Genomic DNA, 25,383 nt, shown 5'->3' on the forward strand with positions numbered 1-25,383 from the left:
ACAAGTAATGGGAGTTCATCCCATAGTGTGTTGCTCAGGTCTCAAACCCAGGCTGTCAGTTTTCCAGCTGACAAGCTCAGGGTCTTTAATGTATGAGCCATCACACCCTCACACAAAAGTATATCTATTCCCCCACCCCCCATATTTTTTTTTTAAATGCCATCTTTTCCATTTGAAGCTTTCTTCTGATAGAGATGGCTATAAAAAATGGCTCTCCCCACAATGCATCTTTCTTACTTTCTCTGGATGTCAGTCAAAGTTATTCCTAATGCAGTAACTTTGAAGTGGACAATGGTGGGTGTGGGCAGCATCTCTTGTTCAAAAGTGGAAGATACCGCTTTCTGAACTGCTGCTTTGCCAGTGAGGGTTTCCATAGTCACTGAGTGCAGATACAAGAGATTACATACTATAAGACAAAAGGAGAAAAAAAGAAGAGAAAGGTTATCTCTGGTGGCTATTTTTGAGAATTTTTTTTTTAAAAGAAGCTTACATTTTCAAAAATATGGAAGGAAACCGAGGGTTGTGAGATATTATCAAAAGTCAATTTCTACACTGTGATTGCATAGTACATTTTAAAAATACAGTAAAACTTGTGAAAAAAATGCAGGCAGGCTGGAGAAGTGCTGTTAAATCTCTAATCAAACAAATTCACATTTTACCAGGTCACATTGGATAGAATGGAGCTTTATTTGAAACTGTGATTGTGATAGCTTTTTTTAAAACAACAACAACCCAAATCACTTTTTTTTAACTGAGTGGAGGAGAGAAGATATTGGATTTCAATGGGCTAATCAAGAAAGAACTAATATGTGCTTCACAAGGGGCGGATTGTTGATGGACATTCTTTGTGATCATATTGTGATACTTTTGGCTTCTCATACAAGTTTTGCTACATAATCCTACACAGATGCAGTAGTGAAAGTACATATATAGATAGATTTTTATCCAGATAGATTTGTTTGTATGTGTGTATTTTTTAATTACAATTAAATATAATTAATGAATTGAAACTATCTGAACATTACTAACAGTGATATGAAAACTTATGATGTAAATAAAACATTTACATATAAACTTAGCAAGGTTCATTTTTTAATTTTTTACCCTGTTTGCAAAAGTAATGAGCTTTTGCAAAAAAAAAAAAAAACCCTGAAACACTAAAAGATCATCAAAATATGCCCCTCTGCAACACTCTGTTACTTGTCAGAATTTGTCTCTCCATCATTTGAAGAAAGAAGCAGCCTCAGCAGGCTTCTGTGGCAAGTGAGATTAGATAATAATTTGTATTAATTGCAAATCTGATGTGCTTTGTAGCAGCTGTGAATTCTCACAGGATGCTGCAATAGCACTCAGGGGATGCCCCCACGGCTGTGAGAAGTTTTGATAGATAACAAAACAAGAACATGTGACAGAAATACCAAAAGAAGCAAAACAAGAAATCTAGAACAATTCAAGAGGTTACAGCCATAGGAAGCGAGAGGGGAAAAATACATCAAGAAGAGACAAAATAATATTAAAGCTTATAGGTACAGTATGTATGGCATGAAGTTTGCAATTACCATTGCTGATTCGTGTCTTGCCTATCTTTGAAAGCATTGTTTATTACACTCCTGATTTCTGTACTTGTAGTCCCTGGCTTACAACAATTTGTTTAGTGACCATTCAAAATTACAACAAAATTACAAAAAAAGTGACTTATGACTGTTTTTCACGTTTATGCGTGTTGTAGGTTTGTCAGCTTTCTGTGTGTTTGAGTGACTTAAATCTTGAGCATTCCAGCTTAGAACTCAGAGATTGAATCTTGTTCGTTTGAACAGCTAAAGGACTGGTTGGAGTTTTGTTACATAAAAGCTGTGTAAAAATAAAAGTCGTTTATCTTACCAAGTCCTGCCTTGTTCAATGCAAACGGGTTTTTCCTTGCAAGTAAGCAGTTGAGCAGTATTCACGTAGGCTGGGACAGAACAGTTTGCTTTGGGCCTTTTACCCCCTACTACCACGGAGCAGTTACATGCAGAGAATACCCAGCTCTCCCTACAGCTGGACTTGCTGGCAGCTTGAGTTGCTCAGCTTCAAGCTCCTGCTGCTCCACAACCCCAGTGGAAATGTCCAGTAGCAGTGCCTGATAAATTCGATCACACTCCGGATATGTTTCCAGCTTTTTTGGGACAATGCCAGCTCTTTATCAGCCTGAGAGTGACAGACTTCCCCACTGATCAAGATAAAGTGGGGTTTATGATCAGCCTTCTCTCTGCCCCTGTGGCCCATTGGGCCACACCCCTGCTGGTCCAGCCTAGTCTATTGTTGGATAACTTTGGGGGGTTTTGTGACTACATTTGTCTCATGTATGAGGACCCCATTAAGACGCAGACTGCTACCAGACACCTGAAAGCTCTGAAGCAGGGCCGACGCCCTTTACAGGGATATATCAGTGAGTTTAGGCCGCTTAGCCAGGATTTGGTCTGGAACAAAGCTGCACTCATGGACGCTTTCCAGGATGGCTTGTCAGAGGACCTATTGGATGAGCTGGCCTGTGTCGATGTTCCCCTGGACCTCAATGAGTTGATCCATCTCTGTTTGCAGATCGATACTCTGCTGTAGCAGTGTAGAGTTGTCATGCTCCCCCAGAGACCCTGGTTATGCGTGAGACTCCAGTTATGCGGGAAGAGCCTATGGAGTTAGGTGCTGCCAGGCCTCACCTATCGCTGGCAGAAATAATAGATGACTTTGGGGGTTTGTGTTTCTACTGTGGGGAACCTGGGCATTTGGCTACATCCTGTCTCAAGAAGTGATGAGGAGTGTCGGCTATCAGAACTGCCCTGTGAATGCAACCTCATCTGTTGGGAAATGCCCTGAGCCCAACCTAAAAGGCATTTTGGATCGGGCTTCCCCCAACACCGAGCGGCATCCATCAGATGCGGCACTCGGACCTCCACAGCACTTGATATTGGTGGCATGCTGGTTCCTCCCAGTAGGCCCCAGGGGATTCTGGTACATGCCTTGGTTGGTTCTGGGACCACTACAAATTTTATGGATGCTGCGTTTGTGGCCAAATGGGCTGTTCCCCTATGCTTGTTGGAACCGCCTTTGTTAGTGGAGACTATTGATGGCTGATTGCTCCTGTCTGGGCCCATTAAGTCTACCATGCAACTGTGGGAATGGCCCTCAGCTCTCACGAGGAGGGCATTCAGTTTTATATAACCTCTGACCTGCATTTCCCCATGGTCCTGGGCTTGGTGTGGCTCTGGATGCATGACCTGCATATTTTTTGGTCCTAGAACTTGGTCACCTTCCCAAGTTTACAGTGTGTGGATCACACCCGCCAAGTCTTTGCTGGCCAGGTGATGATTCGCCCAGGGGTTTCTCTGCCCTCCAAACTGCCTCCCCCACCTTTCACACATATACACCCATATACACAAACCACAAAAGATTAAAATCTATTATGCAATCACCATGACAAAAAAAAAATCTTTGTGTAGATACAGAATATTGTGGTCTGAATGATAGCAAAATGTAAATTCTTTATAGAAACGTGACAACACTGAAAGGAGGCAAAACATGTAGATCAAACTGCTGGTCATTATTTATTACTTTAACCTTTAGGATATGAAATGGTCTGATTTAACTGAAGAAAAATGCTTACTCCCATTATACTCACCAGCAGCTTTCTGAGACAAAGGAAGAACAGCTTCTGAACCAAGGACTGGATTTTCATCACCGAGGAAAGCTAAGATAGGTACAACAGCACACCAGTTACAGCCGCATTACGAAAGATATTAAATTAAAATCTTGATGCACAATTATATCCTTTTCTGGAAAGATCTCTGAAAATCTGCAATTCTTAACACATTAATATATGTTAACATCTTTTTTCATTGAGGTTTTACTTGTTAGCAAATATATTTAGGTTTAAAAAGGAATTGTTGTTAGCTGGTATCTATAAGGTTTATGAGAATTCATGCTGCAGTGTATTATTCTTCTGATCTTGGTCAAAGATCCTAAACATACCTTGACTAGGAATGATCAGTTTGCAGGGTAATGCTAATGGCATAATGGTGTGTTGATATACAAATGCTGAGAGACTCCCTGTAATAAAGAACAAATGAATGAGATTTGTACAAAGTGTTCTTAACATCTCTGTAGCCCACATTATTTATTTATTTTTATTTATTTAGTTGCATTTGTATACCGCCCTTTCCCTGAGGACTCAGGGCGGTTTACAGGGAATTAAAAATCAAAACATACAAAAGTTAAAACCAGTTAAAAAGCATTAAATTCACCCTGTACACTAAAAACCCCAGTTAAAATTTTCTCCTCAGCCTGGGCCCGAGAGCTCAAAGAGCCAGGTCTTCAGGCCCCGGCGGAATGATCGGAGGTCGGGAGCAGTCCTCAGCTCCACCGGCAGCTGGTTCCAGAGGGCAGGCGCTCCCACTGAGAAGGCCCTATCCCTGGGTGTCACCCGCCGGCAATCTCTCACCGGCGGGACCCTCACATTATTACCTCACATCTCACCCTTTATGTCCAAATTATTCATTTTCAGGTAATCAGGTAGCAGTGTTAACAAACTGGAGATTTTATAAAATCAGCAGACCTCTTTGCCTATTGAAAAGAATGGGGTGAAGAATTTGAGTGACTGGAAGGCGGTTCTTGAAGTGGTGGTGGTTTTCCATTATTAGGATGCTCCCTCCCTTGTTACTTGGAATGGAATGATAGATATGGATGAAAATGGTAAAACATTTGATGCAAATTCAGTTGCTATATCTAATTCCAAACTGGAACGCACTCTGTACAACACTATGTATTTATTAAATTTTGCAAAAGCCAATATTTGTTTAAAGATATATGTACCAAAATCTATATATAATGGAAAGGTTTATGCAAAGGTTTTTATACATATTAGGAAAAGATCATTTGCACAGTGTGTGCATTTCTAATGCTTTAGAAAATATCCCCCCAAATAGATACCAAATTTTATGAGGATTTTTAAGAAGCTACACTGATTTGTGAGTAGGCCAACTGAATACCAGAGATTCACTCTTTGCGATAAAGAAAGAGACTCCACTTCCTCAGGGTCTTGCGGAAGAACAGGGCAGAACAACGGCTAATGACCCTCTTTTATCGGTCTACTATAGAGAGCGTCCTCTCGCACTGTATTGTGGTTTGATATGCTGGCCTGACAGCCGCAGATAGGAAAGTATTACAGAGGGTGGTGAGCACAGCACAAGACATTGTGGGCTGTCCCCTGACACCACTGGATGACATCGCCAGGGCTCGCTGCCTTGGAAGAGTGAGGAAAATTCTTAGGGATGACTCACACCCTGGTCAGTATCTCTTTACTCTCCTACCATCGGGTAGGAGATATAGGAGTATAGCCAGCCGTACCAACAGGCTGAAGAACAGCTTCTATCTATGGGCTGTCAGGCTCTTGAACAGGACATAATTTTATGTGTGACTGACTTGTGAGGCCAGTGTATTGTGCAATTAGCTCACATGGTGTAATAAGATGGAGGGTTTGTTGTCACTGTGAGTTGTGGGGGAGGGTCACGAAGGGAGGCTCAGCCAATCTCAATGTATACATGGTTGTACTTTGACAATAAAGGTTCATTAATTAATTAATTAATTAATTAATTAATTAATTAATTAATTAATGAAAAGATTATCTATTCTTCCCATATAAGACATCATTAGTAAAAGGTTAGCTATCTCTCTTTATTGGTTCTAGGATCGTAGACTATGTGAAAACCTCCATTGCCTACCAAGACTGCCACATTTATGACTTTCCATAGATACCCTGGTTCCACTTAATTGAAATAGAATGCTGAATCTATTTCAAAGGGGGTGGGCATGATGCTGAATGGCTAAAGATGCTGAACTGGTCAGCTGGAAACCTGACAGCCCAGGTTCGAGACCCTAATGCTGTGTGATGTGTGAGCTTCAGTAGCCTGCCCCAACTCCTGCCCACCTAGCAGTTCAAAAGCATGCACATGCAAGTATATAAATAGGTACCACTTTGGTGGGAAAGTAACAGCGTTCCAAACACATGAATGTATAGTCATGCTAGCCACATGACTGCTGGCTCCCTCAGCTAAGAAATGAAGATCAATACTACCCCTTAGAGTTGGACTTGACTGGAAAGGGGAAACCCTTACCTTTACCTTGCTGAATCAGATAGACACTTTTTTTAGGAGCAAAAAGCAACACAGATGCAACTGCCTGAACCTCAGCTAATCATAACACCAGCTAATAACTATATGTATGAATATATGACAGTCAAAGCTTAAGCATAAGTAGCTGAAACCAACCAAGAATCTTACCAAAATAGGGTTCTTCTTCTGCTCCCTTAAGATGCACTCCTTTGGGAGAAGATTCAATGAGGAAGTGTCTAATGTGGTTACCAACATCTTCTCCTTTAAAACAAAACAAAGGAATCTGAAATGCAACCTATAAAAAATCAACACCTTATATTGGAAGCTTTCCAAAGAGCTTTAAAAGTGGATTTTTAAAGGCTTTATCCAAATCTGGCTTTCTTATTCTAATTTTGGTGCTGTTTATGTTTAATATTGGCATAATTCCTGAACCCAGTTTTGTACACAGAAATAGCACATATTTTTTTCTGATTTTCTGATGCCACTATCATCATCTTTTGATTCTATGAAAATTCTTTGTTACAAATTTAAACCAGATGAAGGAGCAGAATTGTTTTGAGAACAGTTTTAGCTCATGAAACAAAACGTTTCTGAATATAAATCAGTGATGGACTCATAGTGGAATTCTTCCAGGGATGTGGAAGTTAAATCTTAAAAAAAACCCTAAACTCAATATCTCATGAAATGGGTTGTACAGTCTCTCAACAATTCATGTTCCTAAAATCCTCTGTTTAAAGAAACATTATGTAACTGCAAATTCAGCAATGTGAGAATTGGATTGAACTTCAACTGCAAGCTAATGAGTTGGAGTCCTAAACATAACAAGATAATTTATCACAAATGATAGAATTTGGAACTGGAATGAGACCCCCTGACCCTCTATCACAATCATGAATGCAACTGCTTAAGGAACTTTTTCACTAAATGACAACAACAGAAAAGGCCTTCTATAAAGTTCATCCATACAAATAATCACAGAGAGAATACTGCTTTTGGCCTGCAAATGCAATGTAAACCAAACAAAATTGAGAAGAAGCAAATGAGCAGAGATTCTTTAACCTATGTCTGTCCCTTCTCTTTTCATAGGGATATGTGCATTTTTTGCAGTCTTTTCCAGCACAGAGCCTCAGATGGGTTGGAATACAAATTCCGTAATTCCCAATGGCCATTCTGGGTAGAACTAATGAGAATTGTAGTTGAGTGTATTTAGAAGACATCAATGTGGCATGGTACAGTTTTACTCTAGTGATTTTTTTTGAGGATAAACTCCCAACTTTCAAAACCTAGGAACGTTGAAAGGCAAAGTTTAAATGCTAAAAATAAATATTATTTTTTTAACATTAAAACAAAGGTTGCAATATTAGCTAGCATTATTTACAATCTCTCACTGCGCTCTTCTGTTTTAAATAGATTATTTACACAACCCGTCAAAATTTGCTTTGTGAGTCACGTTGGAGAAAATGTTTTAAAGTTGTGTAGAATGAAATGGAACAGGTTTCCTTCCTGCATTGCTCCTCTTAACGTTTATTAACTTCCATCTCCTCTATGCTTCATAACTCAACTGGGGCACAGGTAGATAATTAATAGAGAAGCTTATATTTTCCTTCAGCTGCATTCCCCTTCCTGAAGCTGATCCAAAGCTTGCTTGTCCTGGCTTGCAACTATTTTACCCTGAAATTGTTGCATGGACAGGCTCCAGCACATGAAGTTTGCTTTTTTTCCTGTTTCATTTCCCCTGTGACATCTTGCAGGCTGCTTCCAATGTAAGAAGCAAAGTTTTCTTTTACTTGAACTTCTCATTGCCCTTGATTCAGAGAGACTCTGAATATAGCCATTTACCAACTTTCTATTGTTTTATTTGTTCACAGTTCCTGTGGACGGCTCATCAGTCATTTCTCCTCTCCACTTTCATTTCTCTGCTGGTTTACCCTCTGGGGTTTCCCCTACCATTGCTTTCCTGTGTGAAAAAACTTGAGATTTGTTTGGCTTAGATTTGTAAAACATGTAACAACTATTGGTTGCTTTTATGGAGATGCTATGCTCTACCAGTTATAGTTTCATTTTTGCAGAATTTCCTTAACTGTGTGCCACAAGGCAACTGGGAACATGCAGTGAGCAATATGTTGAATGATTAACTACAGCCATGACTTTGGAGCTTTTGGCCATACAGGGAGCTATCACCTCTCTGCAATGGCTGCAGTTGCATCATCAATCTTTAGAAGAATGAATGTGCTGCCTCTCTACAAGAGTCACCAGCCTCTCTTGCTTTCCAATACTGTCAGAATTTTGGGAGTCTGCTATCTTTCCCTTCGTCGTCAATATTCAGACTGGGAACATGCAGGTGGGAACCTAAATAAAGAATCCCTTAAGTGGGGTTTCTGCACAGTTTGGCACCAGAGCAGCTTTTCTCAATGCAGTGCCTTCCAAATATGCTGGAGCTGCAACTTCCAGACTTCCCAGCCAACTGGCCCTCTGCTTGGGAATTCTAGAATTTATAGTAAAATACATCTGGAAAGCATCAGATAGGAGAAAGCTGTTGTAGACCTTCTCTATTATCACCTCTTTGCAATTTGAAGTAGAAATTCTGAGTACCTGCTTTCAGGGCTAAGCCAAATGAGCCAGGATAAGATGTGCTGTCCCTCATAATAAATGTACCCGGTGGTTCATCCATTAGCAGTTGGATAGCTGTTAAAACATATACCCATAGAACAAAGTGTCAGCATATCAAAGAATGAAGAGAGATAATCATTTGTATCTTTTGCAAACAGAGTTTCCTTGTATTCAAAGCATTTCACATGCATTACTTAGCTGGCACCTTTACAGTAGCCCTATAGGTAAATCAATATTGTGATCATATGTTGCAGAGGGATAATGGCTTACCTAAGACCATTTGGCTGTTACACAGAGGCCAGATTGGAATCAGGAGCTTTTTGATTTACAGCTTAGTCTCTTTGCTGTTTGTTACCTGAGATAAGACTAGAAAGGCTCTATATTTGAAAGAATTGGGCAGTTTGAAGGTCCTAGGGAGAAAATATTGCCTGCATGTCTTTATCTATTTTATGCTCATAAAATGCTTTTATGCTTTCCTTTCCCAGGTATCTGGTCTGGCTTTGTATAGAGGTCCATCTCCCAAAATTATTTGAAAGAACAAACAAAATGCCTTACTTAGCATGAATATGTGTAACAAAAGCTTAAATAATAGCTGGGGAAAAAATACTAGCTATATAGACAACATCTCTTAAAATGCCAGGGCATGGCAGTGTGATTGGATACCAGTCTTTATCAATGGAGTTTTATCTTACAAATAAGAAAGTAAATGACAATTGATGTAATTATTTTGAGCAGCAGTATCAACTCAATTTGAATGTGACAAATATATGTAAGGCTGAAACTTACATCGTACTAAAGAAATAAGTTGTCCCAAAGTTTGGAGTTTCAAAACATGAGGAGGTAGGTAAATAGGTAGATAAATAGTTAATTGAGGCAGGGAAAAGTAACTGAGAGACATTTATTTTGTCTCATCTAATAACTCTACCAGGTTTTTAATGCTCCAAACGTTCATTTGCATTTCCAGAAGCTTCCCTGTTCCCAATGAGGAAGGGACAGAAAGGATTAAATTCTTTCATCACTGCATTCTGCAAGTTGACTCTTTTCCAAAATGGACATGTAAATCTATATAAATCTGGTACATTTTTCTTTCTGTATCTATATGGCATTGCTTCAGGTTTTTTTACGGACTTAATTTTAATGGATCAGTTAAAACTATACCGAATTTTGTTAATAATATGGAGCATTTGTGCACAGCTTTCCTAATGTACCCTATTGTTAGGCCAAATTATTGAAGAAATCCCTTTTAAACACATTTCTCTGAAATTATTTTTGTTGTATAACTTTCCTTACTATTCTTTTCGATATACCCATGTTATGAGCCAAAGGAAGAAAATGGCTAGGAAAAGTATAAAATCTAGGAGAGAAAAAGCAGAGGGAAGCCGATTTCTACCAGTTGTTTTTTTCTCCTACTACTGCAATTTCTGCCTTCACTTTCTACATCAGAAGCAAGCTTGGAAGTCTCTGTTTCAAAGACTACCATAGATGGATGTGCTGCTAGAAAGAAGATAAAGGTATGGTTCAGGTACAGCAACAGAATGTTGTTGCTGTCCTTGAACCACACTTATGGTGAAGAAGTCAAAAGATGGCTGTTGGAGTTGAAGTTGTTGTGGATTAAATGCTCTTCAAGGATCCCATGGGCCATCCTAGCAAGGTTTATCATTTAACAACAGCAGTTAATGGATGAAATAGTCATCCCTTTTTTTGTTTTCACCCCAAAGCATGTTTACTAAGATATTAGATCCCTCTATCATGCCTGGCTGAGGAATTCTGGGAGTTGAAGTCCACAAGTCATAAAATGGCCAAGTTTGAAAACTCCTGCTTCAGATGGAACTGCCAGCAACTTCTTTTTTCTGAAATGAATCTTGGAAGCAAGTATTTCTAGCCTGCTTTCCAAGGCAAAAAATATGTATTAACATATATTAACATTCATGGTGATTAACATCACCATGAATCCATAAAAATTCAATAAAACTCCTTCCAAAGAGATGGGAAGAGACATCAGCTCATGTAGCTAATTTATGTAACATATTTGTGTCTGAATCAGGCCACATTCTTAGGCTTTTAGCTGTCTTGCCTTTCTTTCATTTTGTGTATTTGTTGCTTGCTGTTCCTTAGATTAGATTACCTTGGTCTCTTGTGATGCTGGGTTTAAACCAATATTTTGAGGTGTCCATCACAAACTTCATAGTTGTCTGGGCTTCTTTGGAATACCCTGTATGAATATATATACACATATATGTACACATCTGAGTTAAACAAAGTTAGGAAAAAGTGGTTAGAAAAATCAGTAAGTTATTTTTCATCATAGAGTTTTTTTAATCTTACAAAAAATTCTGCATATAAGGAAAGTTTATAAAATAAATGAAAACAAGGCGAGAGGAAAAAGAGATTGTCCTTCCATTTCAATCTATAAATACTGAAACTGATGGACCACACTGAGATAATGGGAAGACCCAAATTCTTTCCAAATTCCCAGTGATCCTATTGAAATCCAGAGAGTAAGTTAGAAATGAAATTTTCTTTTGCAATTAAGGACAGGGCATAAGGGGAAGGGGTTAAAAATATCAAGATGGTTCAATGAATTTATAATCAAAGCTATACCCTATGTTTACATATGTCACACATAAAATAATAATAATAATAATAATAATAATAATAATAATAATAATAATAATAATAATAATTTGGAAGGGACCTTGGAGGTCATCTAGTCCAACCCGCTGCTCAGGCAGGAAACCCTAAACCATTTCAGACAAATGGCTGGCCAGTCTCTTCTTAAAAACTTCCAGTGTTGGAGCATTCACCACTTCTGGAGGCAGGTTGTTCCACTGGTTAATTGTTCTAACTGTCAGGAAATTTCTCCTTAGTTCTAGGTTGCTTCTCTCCTTGACTAGTTTCCATCCGTTGCTTCTTGTCCTGCTTTCAGGTGCTTTGGAGAATAGCTTGGCTCCCTCTTCTTTGTGGCAGCCCCTGAGATATTGGAACACTGCTATCATGTCACCCCTCACCCTTCTCTTCATTAAACTATACATACCCAATTCCAGCAACCGTTCCCTATATGTTTTAGTCTCGAGTCCCCCAATCATCTTTGTTGCTCTTCTCTGTACTCTTTCTAGAGTCTCAACATCTTTTTTACATCGTGGTGACCAAAACTGGATGCAGTATTCCAGGTGTGGCCTTACCAAAGCATTCTAAAGTGGTATTAGTACTTCACGTGATCTTGATTCTATACCTCTGTTAATGCAGCCTAGCACTGTGTTGGCTTTTTTGGCAGCTGCAGCACACTGCTGGCTCATATTTAAGTGATTGTCCACTAGGACTCTGAGATCTCTCTCACAGTTACTACTATTGAGCAAGGTACCACCTATACTATACCTGTGCATTTGATTTTTCCTGCCTAAATGTAGAACCTTACTTTTTTCACAATTGAATTTCATTTTGTTAGATAGATTGCTTCCATCATTTCATTATAGCTTTCATTTTGAGGGGGAGAGGTTTTGACTCCCTTTGCAGATGTCCAGTGGGTAGGTGGACTTTTATAAAGCTAGAAAAGTTTTTTTTCTTTTGTATGGTGATATAACTAATTTTAAAAGAAAACAAAATTTAAAAGAGACTACTTAAGTGTGATAGCTTAAAACACAATTTTCATATACAGGGACTTTAATGAATCCCCAAACTGAATCTCCTCAAATCACATGCCGGAATTTGAAGTCAATTTTGCTGTTTTAGACCCAGCATCTGGATTTTCTACTGTCCTCCTCTACCTCAAAAGTAAACACTATTTAATTAGATTTCCTAGCAAACATTCAAAACCCCAACATTACATGTCAAGATTTAATATTAAGAGAGTGACTAAATTTTCCTAGAACATCTGGCTACTGTTAAACAACAATATGCCATTCTAGATGAATTATTGATTGGATATCCCTGATCAGCCACCTTGTTTTTCTGATTGTCCTACTTTCTGGAAGGAGGATGCAGGGTTAATTTAACTTGCAAGTCTGCAACTGCCCCTTCCTCCTTGGTTGGAGTGATATTGTTCAGATGGTAGCAGAGAGAATCATGTATGAGAATGGGAAAGCAAGGGAAGTCCATTTCTGATACTGGTGTTCCCCACTAGCTTCCTTCTCAAACTGATTGTCAGATGGAAGATATAAGGAAAAAGGTTGCATTGAAAGGAATTTACTTCATCTTGATTTGTGCTTTTTCCTCACTAAGTTTCTTGAAATACTTCAAAAGGCCCACAGTGGAAGACTAGGGAGGGTAGTGAATTAACAAATAGGGAATATGTGGTCAATTTAGGAAACTTTACCAGGCTGATTATACAGATTGGCCCTATTCCCTGACTTTTGTATGAGCAGGCACACTGACATTTTTACTTTAGATTACTTCCTCGACTTCCTATAGCAGGGAAATTTTATTTCACCCATCCTCTAGATTGGTACTTTCTAGAAATGTGGACCTCAGCTTCCAGAATTCTTACCAACATCCATGTTGGCTTGGGAAGGAGTGGCAATCCAGACTGGTGAACTACGTGTCTGAAAGATACATGATCTGAGGAATTTTTAAAATAAAAGATTCATTTGCAGTACAATTGGAAATAAAGAAACAAAAGATGTGAGCTTCTAGTCGCAGGGATGGAAAAACTTACCATCCAGAGAAGAAGTGGAGGAACTTGAGTTGTCAGAATAAGAGTTGTTTAAACCATTAACTCCTGAAATACTGCTGGATTTGGCTTTAAGCATCTTATCTTTGAAGGAACTGGAGCAGCCCCTGGAAAGTTGAGTAGCTGTCTCACTGTCTTCTGGGAGACCATTGATGAGCACTATAGGAATTGGGAGTGGGGGATTTGAAGAGGAAAGAGAGTGGGTGTGGGTGAGGGTTTGTCCCTTCTGGTATGGCTGAGTTAGAGGAGAATTTGCTTTCTGCAAGCATGTGTCTCTGAGATAGGAAGAACCAGGGCTGTTGGATGCAACATAGCACCCTGTCAGGGATTCAATGGAGGAGGGGCTTCCTATTGACTTGGTTAGAGGTGTGTCAGATTCATTGTTGGACAATGATTGGCTGCTGCTGCTGCAAAAGAGAAAAAAAAGGTTAAAGAAGATTAGGGTTGTACTACGGTTAGTTCTAAATATCCATGTGGGAGCAAATCATGCATGCTAAGTACCTAAGATTTTAGAACTCTCTAATGGTGTCTACTTTTGCTAAGCATGTTTAAAAGAATAATAGAAACTCGTCTAGATAAAACCAGTGTGACCAGCTAATTAGTGTTTTTTTTAAACACCCATCTTTTTAAAAGTCTATGTGGAGGTAAGTGATATTTCTTTGGAGAGGGCACATTTTGATGATATTCCTCAAACAATTAAAGGGGTAATCAAGAAAATAGTCTCCCAGAATGTGAGACCCAATGTGGTCTTAAGTTACAGGAAGGCAGATTCCACTTGGACATTAGGAAAAAAGCCCCAAACAGTAAAAGAGTTTGACTATAGAAATAAATTCTTAGAGAAGTGGTATGCGAAACCCCCCCCCCCTCTGCTCCATGGAAAAACCTCTCAGTGGAACCAGTTCCTGGTGCACAAAAGGTTTGGGGTTACTGCAATAATCAACACAGACAAAGTGGGACTTCTGGCCATCAAACTTCTGAAGGAGAAGCCACTTAAACGGAATGAATGGAACTAAATAGGCATTTGGATTCAGTGGTTTATGTGGCCCCTCCATCTCTAAGATCTTTCTGCTGGATTCAAGCAGCAGATATTTGGTACATTAGTGGATTTGCTTAGGTGTCTATTGATTTGCCTCCCAGCGTTTCCTAACTTTGATTTTACAGAAGTGATTCGTAGTTATTTTGACATAGTGAGGGATGCAGAGGAGCTAGGTGTTTTGGCTATGCCCAAAGGAAATAACATAGCAGCTGCCTTGAAATACACCTTCCCTTACCATGTAGAAGGTATGATACCCAAACAAGTCACTTCCCAGTTCCAGTTCATCTTTTCCAGCCACCATCTTTAAATGTGGACAATTGCTGCTTGACTAGAGGTAGTGTGAAGAGGCCAAGTTATCTTTTGAGGGAACTACTCTACTCTGACTCAGTTATTTTTTTATCATTGCTACTATTTTGTCCTGCCATTATTGTTGCACATTTTTTTCCTCCTCCTTTCATCTTCCTGCCTGATAGTCTTCTAGTGAGCCAGCACTGCAAAGTAGCTCAGGCAATGATTTCTCATAGAGAAATGTGAAGTAATCACACAGGATAACCCCTTTTATAGAATGCATTTACCCAGTGCTTTTTTTGTAAAAGAAAAAGGTGCCAGAACTCACACATGTCATACAACCTGCCTTGCCTACCTACCCTACAAGGTTCCATCCAAAAAAGGTGCCGGAACTCCGTTCTGAGCGTTCTATGAGAAAAAAAGCCCTGCATTTACCTTCCAAGAATGTAACTGGTGTCTGACCCAGGACTTGTTGAAAGCATTGATGCCTCACTGCATCGCTGTGCCATCCTCCTGAGCTGCAGGATGCTCGGAGAGGAAGCTAGGGAAGAATTTGAACCATAGGATACAAAATTCTTATGATCTCGTTGTGGAATGGAGATGCTCTCTGATACTTGGATGCAAGTTGGTGACTGTCTTCCTGTAGGGGAGAAATGCTGTGCACTTCCAGAAATATTACCAGCAGCATCATAGTTATAGCCAAGGTTGCTTCCACGTAGAAATAAATGACCGCGGTTTGGGGAAGACACAGTAAGTAGAGTGCTGCAAGGACTTCTTGAGCTCTGCCAAGACTCTTGATACTTGGTTTTGCCTGGTGACATTTCAATATATTTTATGTCTGGTAAAAACAACAAGAGAAAATAAGACAAACTTGAAGAGTCACAAAATCAATTAGAACCCTTTAGGTTCAACAGTCCTAAATCATTTGTATGCCTCTCCATACAAATTTACACACACACACACACACACACACACACAACTTGTACTTAATGTATGTCAATACCTTATAATCAGCAGCACATGGGTGGGAAGGGGCAATTGAAATTAATGAATGAGCTAACAAGATAGAAATCTTGGGAAAACATACCCTTCATATGAAGAATACAAGAGTGATAGGAGATTTTACTTGTGGAATTGATGAAAAGTCCTGTGTGAAAAAGAATGCTAGAAATCTTAATGTCCAAGAAAAAATAGGATATTAGGAGAGAAGTGCCAGGGCCTGATGGAGTACTGGCGTGGATGTGGAAAATAAAGACCAAAGTCATCCCAGTGGTGGTAGGAGCCCTCAGAGCTGTGTCTTCTAAGTTGGGAGAGTGATTCCAACAGATCCCAGGAAAAACATCAGAGCTCAGAAAAACATCAGAGTCCAGAAGAAAGCAGTGTTAGGAACAGCTAGGATATTGTGCTGAACCCTCAAACTTCCAGGTAGAGCCACATGAGATTGAAGAAGATGTATACCACCATAAGGATGAGAAGGGAATTATTATATCATATCATATCATCATATTATTATATTATATTATATTATATTAATCATATCATATAATATCACTAATATATGGTGAGATTAAAAATCAAATCCAAAATAATATTCTGCATTTCAACTATCATCATCCATGACCATACTCCATGAGACGGTGAGAACAGTAGTGGCAGCGGGAATAGTTTCAAAGGGATACTGGGTTGCCTACTGAAGAGAGACAAATAAATAAGGAAGCTCTAACTTTACAGAGATGTTGGATCATACACATTATCATTGACAGTTGGTCAGATTGGCAGAGATTAATGGTCCAGTTAAATCATCATATAGATCAGCCTTCCATAGTTCCCAACAAGAAATAAATATGGCTAAGAATTCTGGGAATTGCAAAACCCCATTACCATTAGAACATTTACTATAATTATTTCAAATTACTGCATAACCTGCCTTCCCCCCCCCAAAGAACAATCATTAGTGGGGGACCAAAACTGGTAAATGCAGATACAGCAATTGTCTGATTCAGTATGAGGCAATCTTATATGCACATGATTGATTAATTCATTCCAGCACAAGAATACTGGAGTTAAAAACCAGACTATCTAGGTGGATAAACACCATTTTCAAGCACTTCTTTTTTCCAGGTGCAGATAACCTAGTCAGACCTGGAAGTGGAAGAGCCCCCACCCAACAATGTGTTTTGTAGAGGAATCCAAGCAAGCTTTATGTCAATGAGTCCATTACTTGTTGGCACCTGTAGAAAAGGGTGGGGATGCAAGCTTCATTTGTTCTCCTTTCCTGCCTGTTCTAACAGCAAATGAGAAACATCTGGTTACTCCCAAAGAACATATCAGATACAAGTAAAAGGAGATTGCACAAGACCATCTCTTTGTGCTGTTTTGACTCCATCTAAGCAATGATCTCATGCTGACCTTTACCAATATGCATATAATTAGTAAATATGCATTCATTTTCTTTTTCTAACATGGAGCTGTATTTCAAGACAACAAGGTGAGTTTAGATTACTACTAGTGCTGCCAATACTTTCCCTGGCATTTGGTTTTAGAAAAGAAGAACCAACATTTATTTGCAAAAATCATTTAAAGGTTTTTCATTTAAATTTGATATTGCAAGACATATCCCTCTAGACACAGTTAGATTTTAAAATGTTTAATATACTAGATGTATATAGTACACATATAAGAAACTTTTATATGGATATGATTTTGAAGAAAGAATACAAAGAAAAATAAGAGACATGCAACTTTCCTAGTGGTTTGCTCTTGTGTTCAAAATGCCTCCAAGTGGGTTTTACACATTTTAGTTTACAAAGAGATATTGTTGATTTTTTCCCCCTCAAGAGACATGTGACCTGTAATTCAGTTAGAACATATGAACTTGTCAAGCCCTTTTCTTTCTTTTCTTACATAGCACCCACATTAAAAAAGCTCAACAGTAGTTCACATTCTGTACATGCAAAAGATCAAGGCTAATCCATAACAGCTGCCATTCTAGATGAATTATTGATTGGGTGTCGTTACATCATTATACACACACACACACACACACACACACACACACACACACTGTCTGAAGCACCTATAAAGAAGTGCTTCAGTGTCCATGATCTTTTTTCTTGGTATTTACTACATATATTTGCAGTGCAGGTCAATGTAACTGTTCATAAAAAGAGCACACCCAAGCAAATGATGCCATCCACGGGCATTCTACATTCCAAAAACTACGCCAAAGTACAAACTCTAATATGCCATTATGAGTCATGCTTATCTTCCTGCCTTTGCCTTAAGGATTTGGTTAGTGGTGGGGATTGATAGGCTGAAAATGACTACCTGGTCTATGCAACTGGAATGAGAACTGTAGTCATCTGCAGCTTGGATTCTAGCATTAGAAACTAATTCTGCTGAGTGAAAGCAGATGAAGAAACTTTAAGTTATTAAAGATTACTAATGAGAAGGAAGGACTCACTGGAGAAGAGCCTAATGCTGGGAAAGATTGAGGGCAATAGAAGAAGGGGACGACAGAGAATGAGGTGGCTGGATGGAGTCACTGAAGCAGTAGGCGTGAGCTTAAATGGACTCCAGAAAATGGTAGACAGGAAGGCCTGGAGGAATATTGTCCATAGGGTCGCGATGGGTTGGACACAACTTCGCAGCTAACAACAACAAGGCAGAGAACTGATAGCATCCAGACAGCTTTGTGGCAGCTAATGGATTAAAAGATTGCTAGCATATGACTGAATAGTCATTCTATGTCTCATTATATGACTAGAGGAAGGGTAACAGAGTTTGAGTTATTCCTATATAGTCTCTGATAGAACTACAACTTTTACTAGATGATCACCAGATGTTAGCTATTGAATTCAATGGTTTGCCAAAGCAACAAAGTTTCAATTTGTAATCCCCCCACATCTGTCATAATTTTCCTTTTCAGACAAAATCCATTAAGAGTGAAAGAACATATATGTTTTGATGTCTTTTTATTAGTGGCATCTAAGAGCCCCTAGATCACCCTTTCTTACAGGATCATTTCCACACACATTTTTAAATGCAAGAAATGTCACGTTCATTGCAGTGTTTTTGAGAGCCTTCCACTCCACCCTCTAGGAACTGGTCTTGATTGTTTATATAAATTTTCAGAGCTTAAGAAGTGCAGCTTTCTGAATTCTCTGCACTCAATTTCAACTCTCCAGGCCTAAAATCTCTAGATGATGGGAAAAGGAATTACTTTTAGAGCAATCTCTTTTGGTTTGAGGGATTTCATACCTTACCTGATGTATCAGGTTCATGCTTTGTTACCGCACTGGTGTTGCTTTGTGGAACAATTTGGGAGGGACTGTCTGCCAGGTTCGGCTGTTGGAGTAGCTTGAAAGTTGGGTCAATTTCCAAGATTAAGCGGTTCAAGTTTTCAATAGATATATCCAAAGTAGGAGAGGCTGGATAGCTGTCTTCATTTGGTCCCTTTGGTTGTTCCTGCTGTTTGTCCTCACAATCTTGAGAGGGCATGGGTGTGACTATTACAGTAGATTTAACCGATTTATTAGATAGTGAACATCCTTGAGTTTGAGCCAACAAGTTATCCCTGTCCCAGCCTTCCACTGAATAATAAAAACACTGCATTGGCAATGTGTGACAGGACAAACCATCATTTGGGTGCTGTAAGCAGGCATGTTCCTCTTTGGGTGAAATGCACACTGTTTGCCCAACCCGCACCACATGATTTGGGATGACTTTTGACATCCTGAAGCTATTAAGTCTTCCTGTCTTTATGTTGTGTTTGACTCCAACTTTGCCAATACCTGTAAACTTTATTTGGGTCCTGATTCATTTATCAAGAAGTCCCATATGCATAGGAGCTTAAAAAAGAAAGAAAGAAAGAAAGAAATGCACTTTAGTTTCAGAGAAGGGAGGGGGAAGAGGGAAAGAAACATTTTAGCACCAGGTGAACAACTTCCTATTTCCCCAAGCCTCTAAAATAACTTTTAATTGTATTTTAATTTAGGTTGCTTTAGATTTTGAATGATTGCCATGCAATTGTTCCATGAGCTTAGTTCAGGGCATCTAAGTCATGAATATATTCAGCAGGAAAGGACTGCCACAGCAAAATTAGCAGTAGCTGAAACTAAACTCCAGTAAGACAAAATTGTGATTGTCTCTGGGAATTGGTATGCAATTTGACAGATAAATCTGTTCACTATGGAATTACACTTCATTTTGTGGAACAGAACTGATACTGGACAGTCACATACTTTCAAAGGCAAAGCCTTTTAGCAGCTTTCAGATTTCTGTTCCTGAAAGACAGAAACCTCACTCTAGGAACTCATGCACTGCTATTTGTAGGGTAGATCTATGGAAAGATACTCTGGAAAGATACTCTGGAAATTGCAATCAGCCAAGAACACTGCATTACATGTGATAAATAGTGCTTTTGGGGGGGGTGTCCTACATTGCCCCTGTATTGAAAAAGCGTCCTTCATAATTGGTTGCCTTCCAGTCCAATTCAGGATGCTCACAATACTGTATGAACTCTTGTATGGCATAAGTCCAAGTTATGTAGGGGACTGTCTGTTCCTCTACAATCCACTCCCTGCTGTTAGATGAGGCATCTCATTGCTTGCAAGTGGATCCACTGATCATTAATAAAAAAATTTACTTTATTTTACTCTGTTCCTGTCATGGCTAGTATTATGGAATAAACTACTATTGGGATTCTGTCTTATGATCACTTACTACTATATGCCTGAGAGAAGAATTTTTTAAAAAATTCTCAAAATAAGATAAATGCTCAAAATTTATTTACTTTGGCTTTTAAATGCTGCTGTTTTATGTTTTATATTGCTTTTGTTTTTACAGTTATTTCATCTCTATAAGTTCCTAAGAGAAATGGAATTAAGGAAGCAAGCAGCTGTTTTCTTTTATTATAGACAAAAAAAATCTCTTAATTATTATATCATGACTTCACGGGGGAATTGTCTGTAGTCAATAGAATAGCTGTATTTCAAAGACATTAAGTAACATTGATAATCAAAACCCAAGGAAATCCCAAAGGGGAAAAGTTAGGTACTAGAGAAATTAAGACAGGCCTTGATATACATATCAAAATTTAAACTTTAAACCTCAGAGATTGTATAATAATCATGTAAGCAAAAAGAGTATACTGTATATGGAAAGTTAATAAAATAATATTCATAGAAGAAAAAATATTTTTAGAATTGCAGAAGCAGCACAGAAAAAATAAGGCTGAGGCATCAATAGACAAAAACAGAAGCACAATTAGTCACAACTACTATGATCAATTTTCATATTATGCATTATTTCTGTATTGCTTTGCCCCTTGATCTTTGACATATCTCTATTATAATGTCAGAGAAATCTAATGATGATATTTAGGTTTTTAAAAATCATATATTTAATCATGTTGTTCAGAAGCAGACAAATTGGTGATGGACTGGGTATCATTCCTCCATGGTGGAGAAGCTCTTGATAGACATGTTATGACTAGTAATAGTTGACTAACTGCTTTGAGGGCTGATGGATGAGGTAAATGTAAAGTTTTGAGAAATAGCCAGAACATGATGTTCCAGGAATTATATAACAACTGGCCATGAACAAACAATTCCTTTTTGTTCTCTTCCTCTGAAAAGCTAGTCTGTACTTTTTCAGGGCCATCCATAATCCTCAGGCCTTTTTACATATGTAGTGATAAACAGGCAAGAGTTCAGGTGATGGTGGGAGAGGACCAAACTTTTAAACTTGCTCCTTTCCAGTTTATTCATTCTTGCCCCCTCCCACAGGCCCCTCAACAATTGATCATCTGCGTTATGTATAGAGTTGCATGCAATAGCTTGCTACAGACTACACTGTCTGAGAATTTTGATCATATCCTGGCAACAGAATAGAGATGGCAGCATTTAACTGTCCTTGGCTGTTCTTGAAAAAGCTAAGCAGATCAGGATGTGGTTTGTATTCAGTCAGCAGATCACCCCAAGGCTCTAGGCTAGACCAGGAAGTAAAAAATATTCCAGAAGAAGACTGAATGAGAGCCAAAACACTGTATTGATCTGTCCAGGAGTCAAGCTTGATTTTGGAAAGGGACTACATTTATTAGTTTACATGTTATAAATTCCAGGTTAATGTTTTTTTATATAGAAGGGTCAAGAGGAATGAGCAAAACTGATTATTACTTGGAAACTCTTGTATTATTTTTCAGCGCAAATAAAGCTTAAGGAAGACAATGGTTATTTAAAGGAGGGGGAAGAATGATATTGATGGGAAATGGCTCTTTTGCAACTTCACAAAATTGTGGAATGTTACGCTTGGAGGCATCTAGTCCAACCCAATGCTAAATGCATAATGAAACATTCTGAGCTAGCTATCAACCCTCATTAAAATACCATTAATAAATCTTTATATTTTATATCTTGAGAAAACAATAAAACTTATAAAAAATACCTCTACTAAAGAAAACCACCATTCTTCAAAAGAGTGGATAATTCTTGTCCTTGGGAAATGTTTCCTAATTTTTTTTTACCAAAACCTGCTTGAGAGAAGGAGCTATGCAGGGAAAACACTAACTGTAGGTTATCTCATTTTGGGACTACTGAGTTTGTTTCTGAAGTTTTTATATGTAGATAAGAGAGCACAATTAATTAGGCATTCAGCCCATTCAGATATGGCTTCTGAGAAAGGGAGGCCTCACAACCTTTGGGGCAATGCTTAAGTTGTTAGACTGGAACCAAGAAGAAAGTAGTCTACCGGGTCAAAAAGAAGCAAATATATTGTGCGAAATGATCAAGCATACCCAGTTTTCAATGTCACTATACCCAGTTTAGGCATTATGAAGGGAGGCCAAATTCTGATCACCTCTGGGGTGAATGTGCTTGTCCTGCCTCCCACACACAGAAGGCAAGAACAGCTGGAAAGATAGCAGAAATGACTTTTTCTAGTTAAGAATTTACCAGGCCTTTACACTTTCAGACAAGCTCCACAGTAAGAAGTCTGGGCCATGGCGGGAATGGGTTGGATCAGTTTCCATAATGCAAGCAAGGAGCTTATACTACACAGATATCTCCACGATCTCCACAGTAGGACAATATTGACTCTATATTGCAATAGGGGGACTGAGTTGGGAGAACAGACATTTTCTTGTTCATATTCTTACCTTAAACCTGTAATGTTTGACTATCTGGCTTTTAGTGATTCATGTGGAGAAAATGGAGTAATTTCAGTGAAGATACTGTGATATTTATTGTCATGCTTCTAATGACATGTTCTTCATTTAATTACACAATGAAACCTACTAGATAGACACACGTAGGCAGCCAGCATCCCTAACTTTCATACGCTTCATGTATATTATCAGATGCAAGGGCTTTTTGTTCATTTTCATACTAGTTGAGGTCCAGCAAATGATACTTCCTCTAAGTACACCATCTAAGAGAGCCAAATAAATGAAATAATAATAATTTGATACCTTGCTACACCACTCAAATTATCCCAGTGAGGCAGGACTGTTTTTAATGGCAGGACTACCTTAATCTAGCTCAACATCTTTTTATCTGCAGGCAGGCAGATAGGCAGGAAGGCTGGCATCCAATTGCACAAACACATACTTCAATATTCTTTGAATTCCCAAATATATGAAAGTCTAAGGCTTATATAATTAAACTATATCCTTGATAATATACTGTATGTCATTATTACTTCTATTAAAACATAAACAAATATTGGTAACTGTGGTAACTAACGTTCTTGAATTTCATTGCCACACCTCTCCAGCAAGATGAGCCACAAAGGAATCTGATAGTCATTCCACACACACCCTCCCCCTTCCACCCTAGAAATCCAGCTTCCTTTTATGCTATCTGAGAAATGGATCTATGCAACTCTGCAGCTCCAGTTTCAGGAGAAAAAGGGAAAGATGGAACCACCAATACAAATTTCTTTAAATGGTCCCTCCAGATGGGCTTCACTTCTCAGCATCTCCTGGTGCTGAATCCATATGCTAATGTATTTGGCAAATGGACTAGAATTAGAACCTGAACAAATATTCTCCTCAATTGAATTGTATGTTAAATAGAGATAGGTACAAACAAAGAGAAACTTTGTGTAGTATCATCAAATGTTTGTATAAATTCTCCCTTCTAACTAACTAGTCTTCTGCTGTTGATGCGTGATGAGGGAAAAGAAAGGGAAGGGTATAATTCACCAGTGTGACCATGTATTGTTTGGTATCTGTTCACCAATGTCTTTGCAGAGCATCATTTATCACTTTTTAACTGATCTTTTAATTGGTGCTAACATATTTTGAAGTTATGATTAAAGAAAAAACCATTCGCCACTGTAATGAATTGGATTGATTACATTCTAATAATAAAATGCTTTAAAACAAACAAAAGACAAACTCCAGTTTCTACCTTTGCTAGTTTAGTAAGGGAATCAGCGACTATATGGCAAAATCAAACTGGGCAAGTGTCATCTAAGACTTTACGTTATCCTGTGAAAGAACAAATTATGTAATTTATATTATTTGTTAGAAATGACAGTATAGAGTATCACCAATGGCTTTGCAATACTTCAGTGATGGCTGGATGACACTACAAATTGCTAAACGCTCACTAAGTGATGTTAAAGGAACCCATATTGCAAGAGATAGAACTGGTATTAAGATTTCACTTGTCCATTAGCAGGGTTCCTCTTTGCATATTCAACATACACATTGGAACCCACTTATCTTTTTTGTACCTATGAATCAGTGTTATCCAGATGTTTTACAAGCGCTATCCAGAAAGAAAGGACTCCCCTGACCCCAGGTGAATGGCACCTGCACATTCAGGAAATGTCTAATAAATGTAAAAGCAGTGTTTATGTACTGCTTTTGTTCAACATAGATTTAATGCAGGATCTTTTTCAAGAAGAAACATAATAAGCTTTATTTTAGTGTGCTTTTTAAATCTCTGAATTCAAAGAAGATATCATATGATTTCCCCTACCAAACAACAAAAGCAAACACTTTAAATGAGGGATATAGCAGATTACAATTCATTTAAACTGATTTTATATCATTTCTGGACAGAAATGGTGTGCAGTCTATTAAATGCAAAAGTGAAATGTGACAAGCCATTATGAAGAATAGGAGAAGACAGATTGCAAGCAGAAAGAAAAGAAAAAGAAAATTATTTTCTCCATTACCTAAACTCGGTGACTGCTCTTTTCTCTGATGCATTCAGCCTTCAACGTGTGGCAAAAAGAAAGTGTGAACAAATCTCAGTGCCCCAGGGCTGCTATTCCTTTAATGGTAGCCCTGTCCCGCCTATGTCAGGTGAACTCATGGCAACCACACCTGGATTTTGTTAGGTGTGTCTCTAGGCTTATATCCAGGAGTGATGGAAAAACTGAAGGTGTTGATTGTGGAGTTGGCTATTACCCAGGCAGATTCTGTCCTTCATAGCTCATACCTTAAGCAGGCAGGAAAGCATAAATCTTTTCACACAAAGAAAAATTTAACAAAGAGAAATATAGCAATGAATTTGAACACATGAAAGAAGAGTGAGAATCTTATCTGAATTTTTGATGAAGGCAGGAGGAAAGAAAACAACATTCTGTTCATTTCCCTGACAGGCATAAATTTGTCCTTATCATGTATA

At 38.5% G+C, this 25,383-nt stretch overlaps 1 protein-coding gene across 1 annotated transcript in view; it reads right to left on the reverse strand.

Annotated features, from left to right (window-relative positions):
• The window catches only part of TNS4 (tensin 4), a gene marked incomplete at its 3' end in the record, with an annotated part of 33,481 nt that extends 8,509 nt beyond the window's left edge, over positions 1 to 24,972 (reverse strand). Inside the window, exons 1-10 of the mRNA XM_081346197.1 lie at positions 24,929 to 24,972; positions 19,009 to 19,593; positions 15,179 to 15,581; positions 13,405 to 13,826; positions 10,879 to 10,965; positions 8,736 to 8,828; positions 6,312 to 6,404; positions 4,006 to 4,083; positions 3,656 to 3,724; positions 238 to 406 (exon numbers count right to left, since the gene is read on the reverse strand). Coding sequence (XP_081202323.1) covers positions 238 to 406; positions 3,656 to 3,724; positions 4,006 to 4,083; positions 6,312 to 6,404; positions 8,736 to 8,828; positions 10,879 to 10,965; positions 13,405 to 13,826; positions 15,179 to 15,581; positions 19,009 to 19,477 — 1,883 coding nt within the window. The 5' untranslated portion in view covers positions 19,478 to 19,593; positions 24,929 to 24,972. The remainder of the gene's footprint in view (positions 1 to 237; positions 407 to 3,655; positions 3,725 to 4,005; positions 4,084 to 6,311; positions 6,405 to 8,735; positions 8,829 to 10,878; positions 10,966 to 13,404; positions 13,827 to 15,178; positions 15,582 to 19,008; positions 19,594 to 24,928) is intronic.
• Between the last annotated feature and the right edge of the window lie 411 nt (positions 24,973 to 25,383).

This window comes from Vipera berus (genome assembly GCF_964194415.1).
Source record: "Vipera berus genome assembly, chromosome: Z".
NCBI lineage: Eukaryota > Metazoa > Chordata > Lepidosauria > Squamata > Viperidae > Vipera > Vipera berus.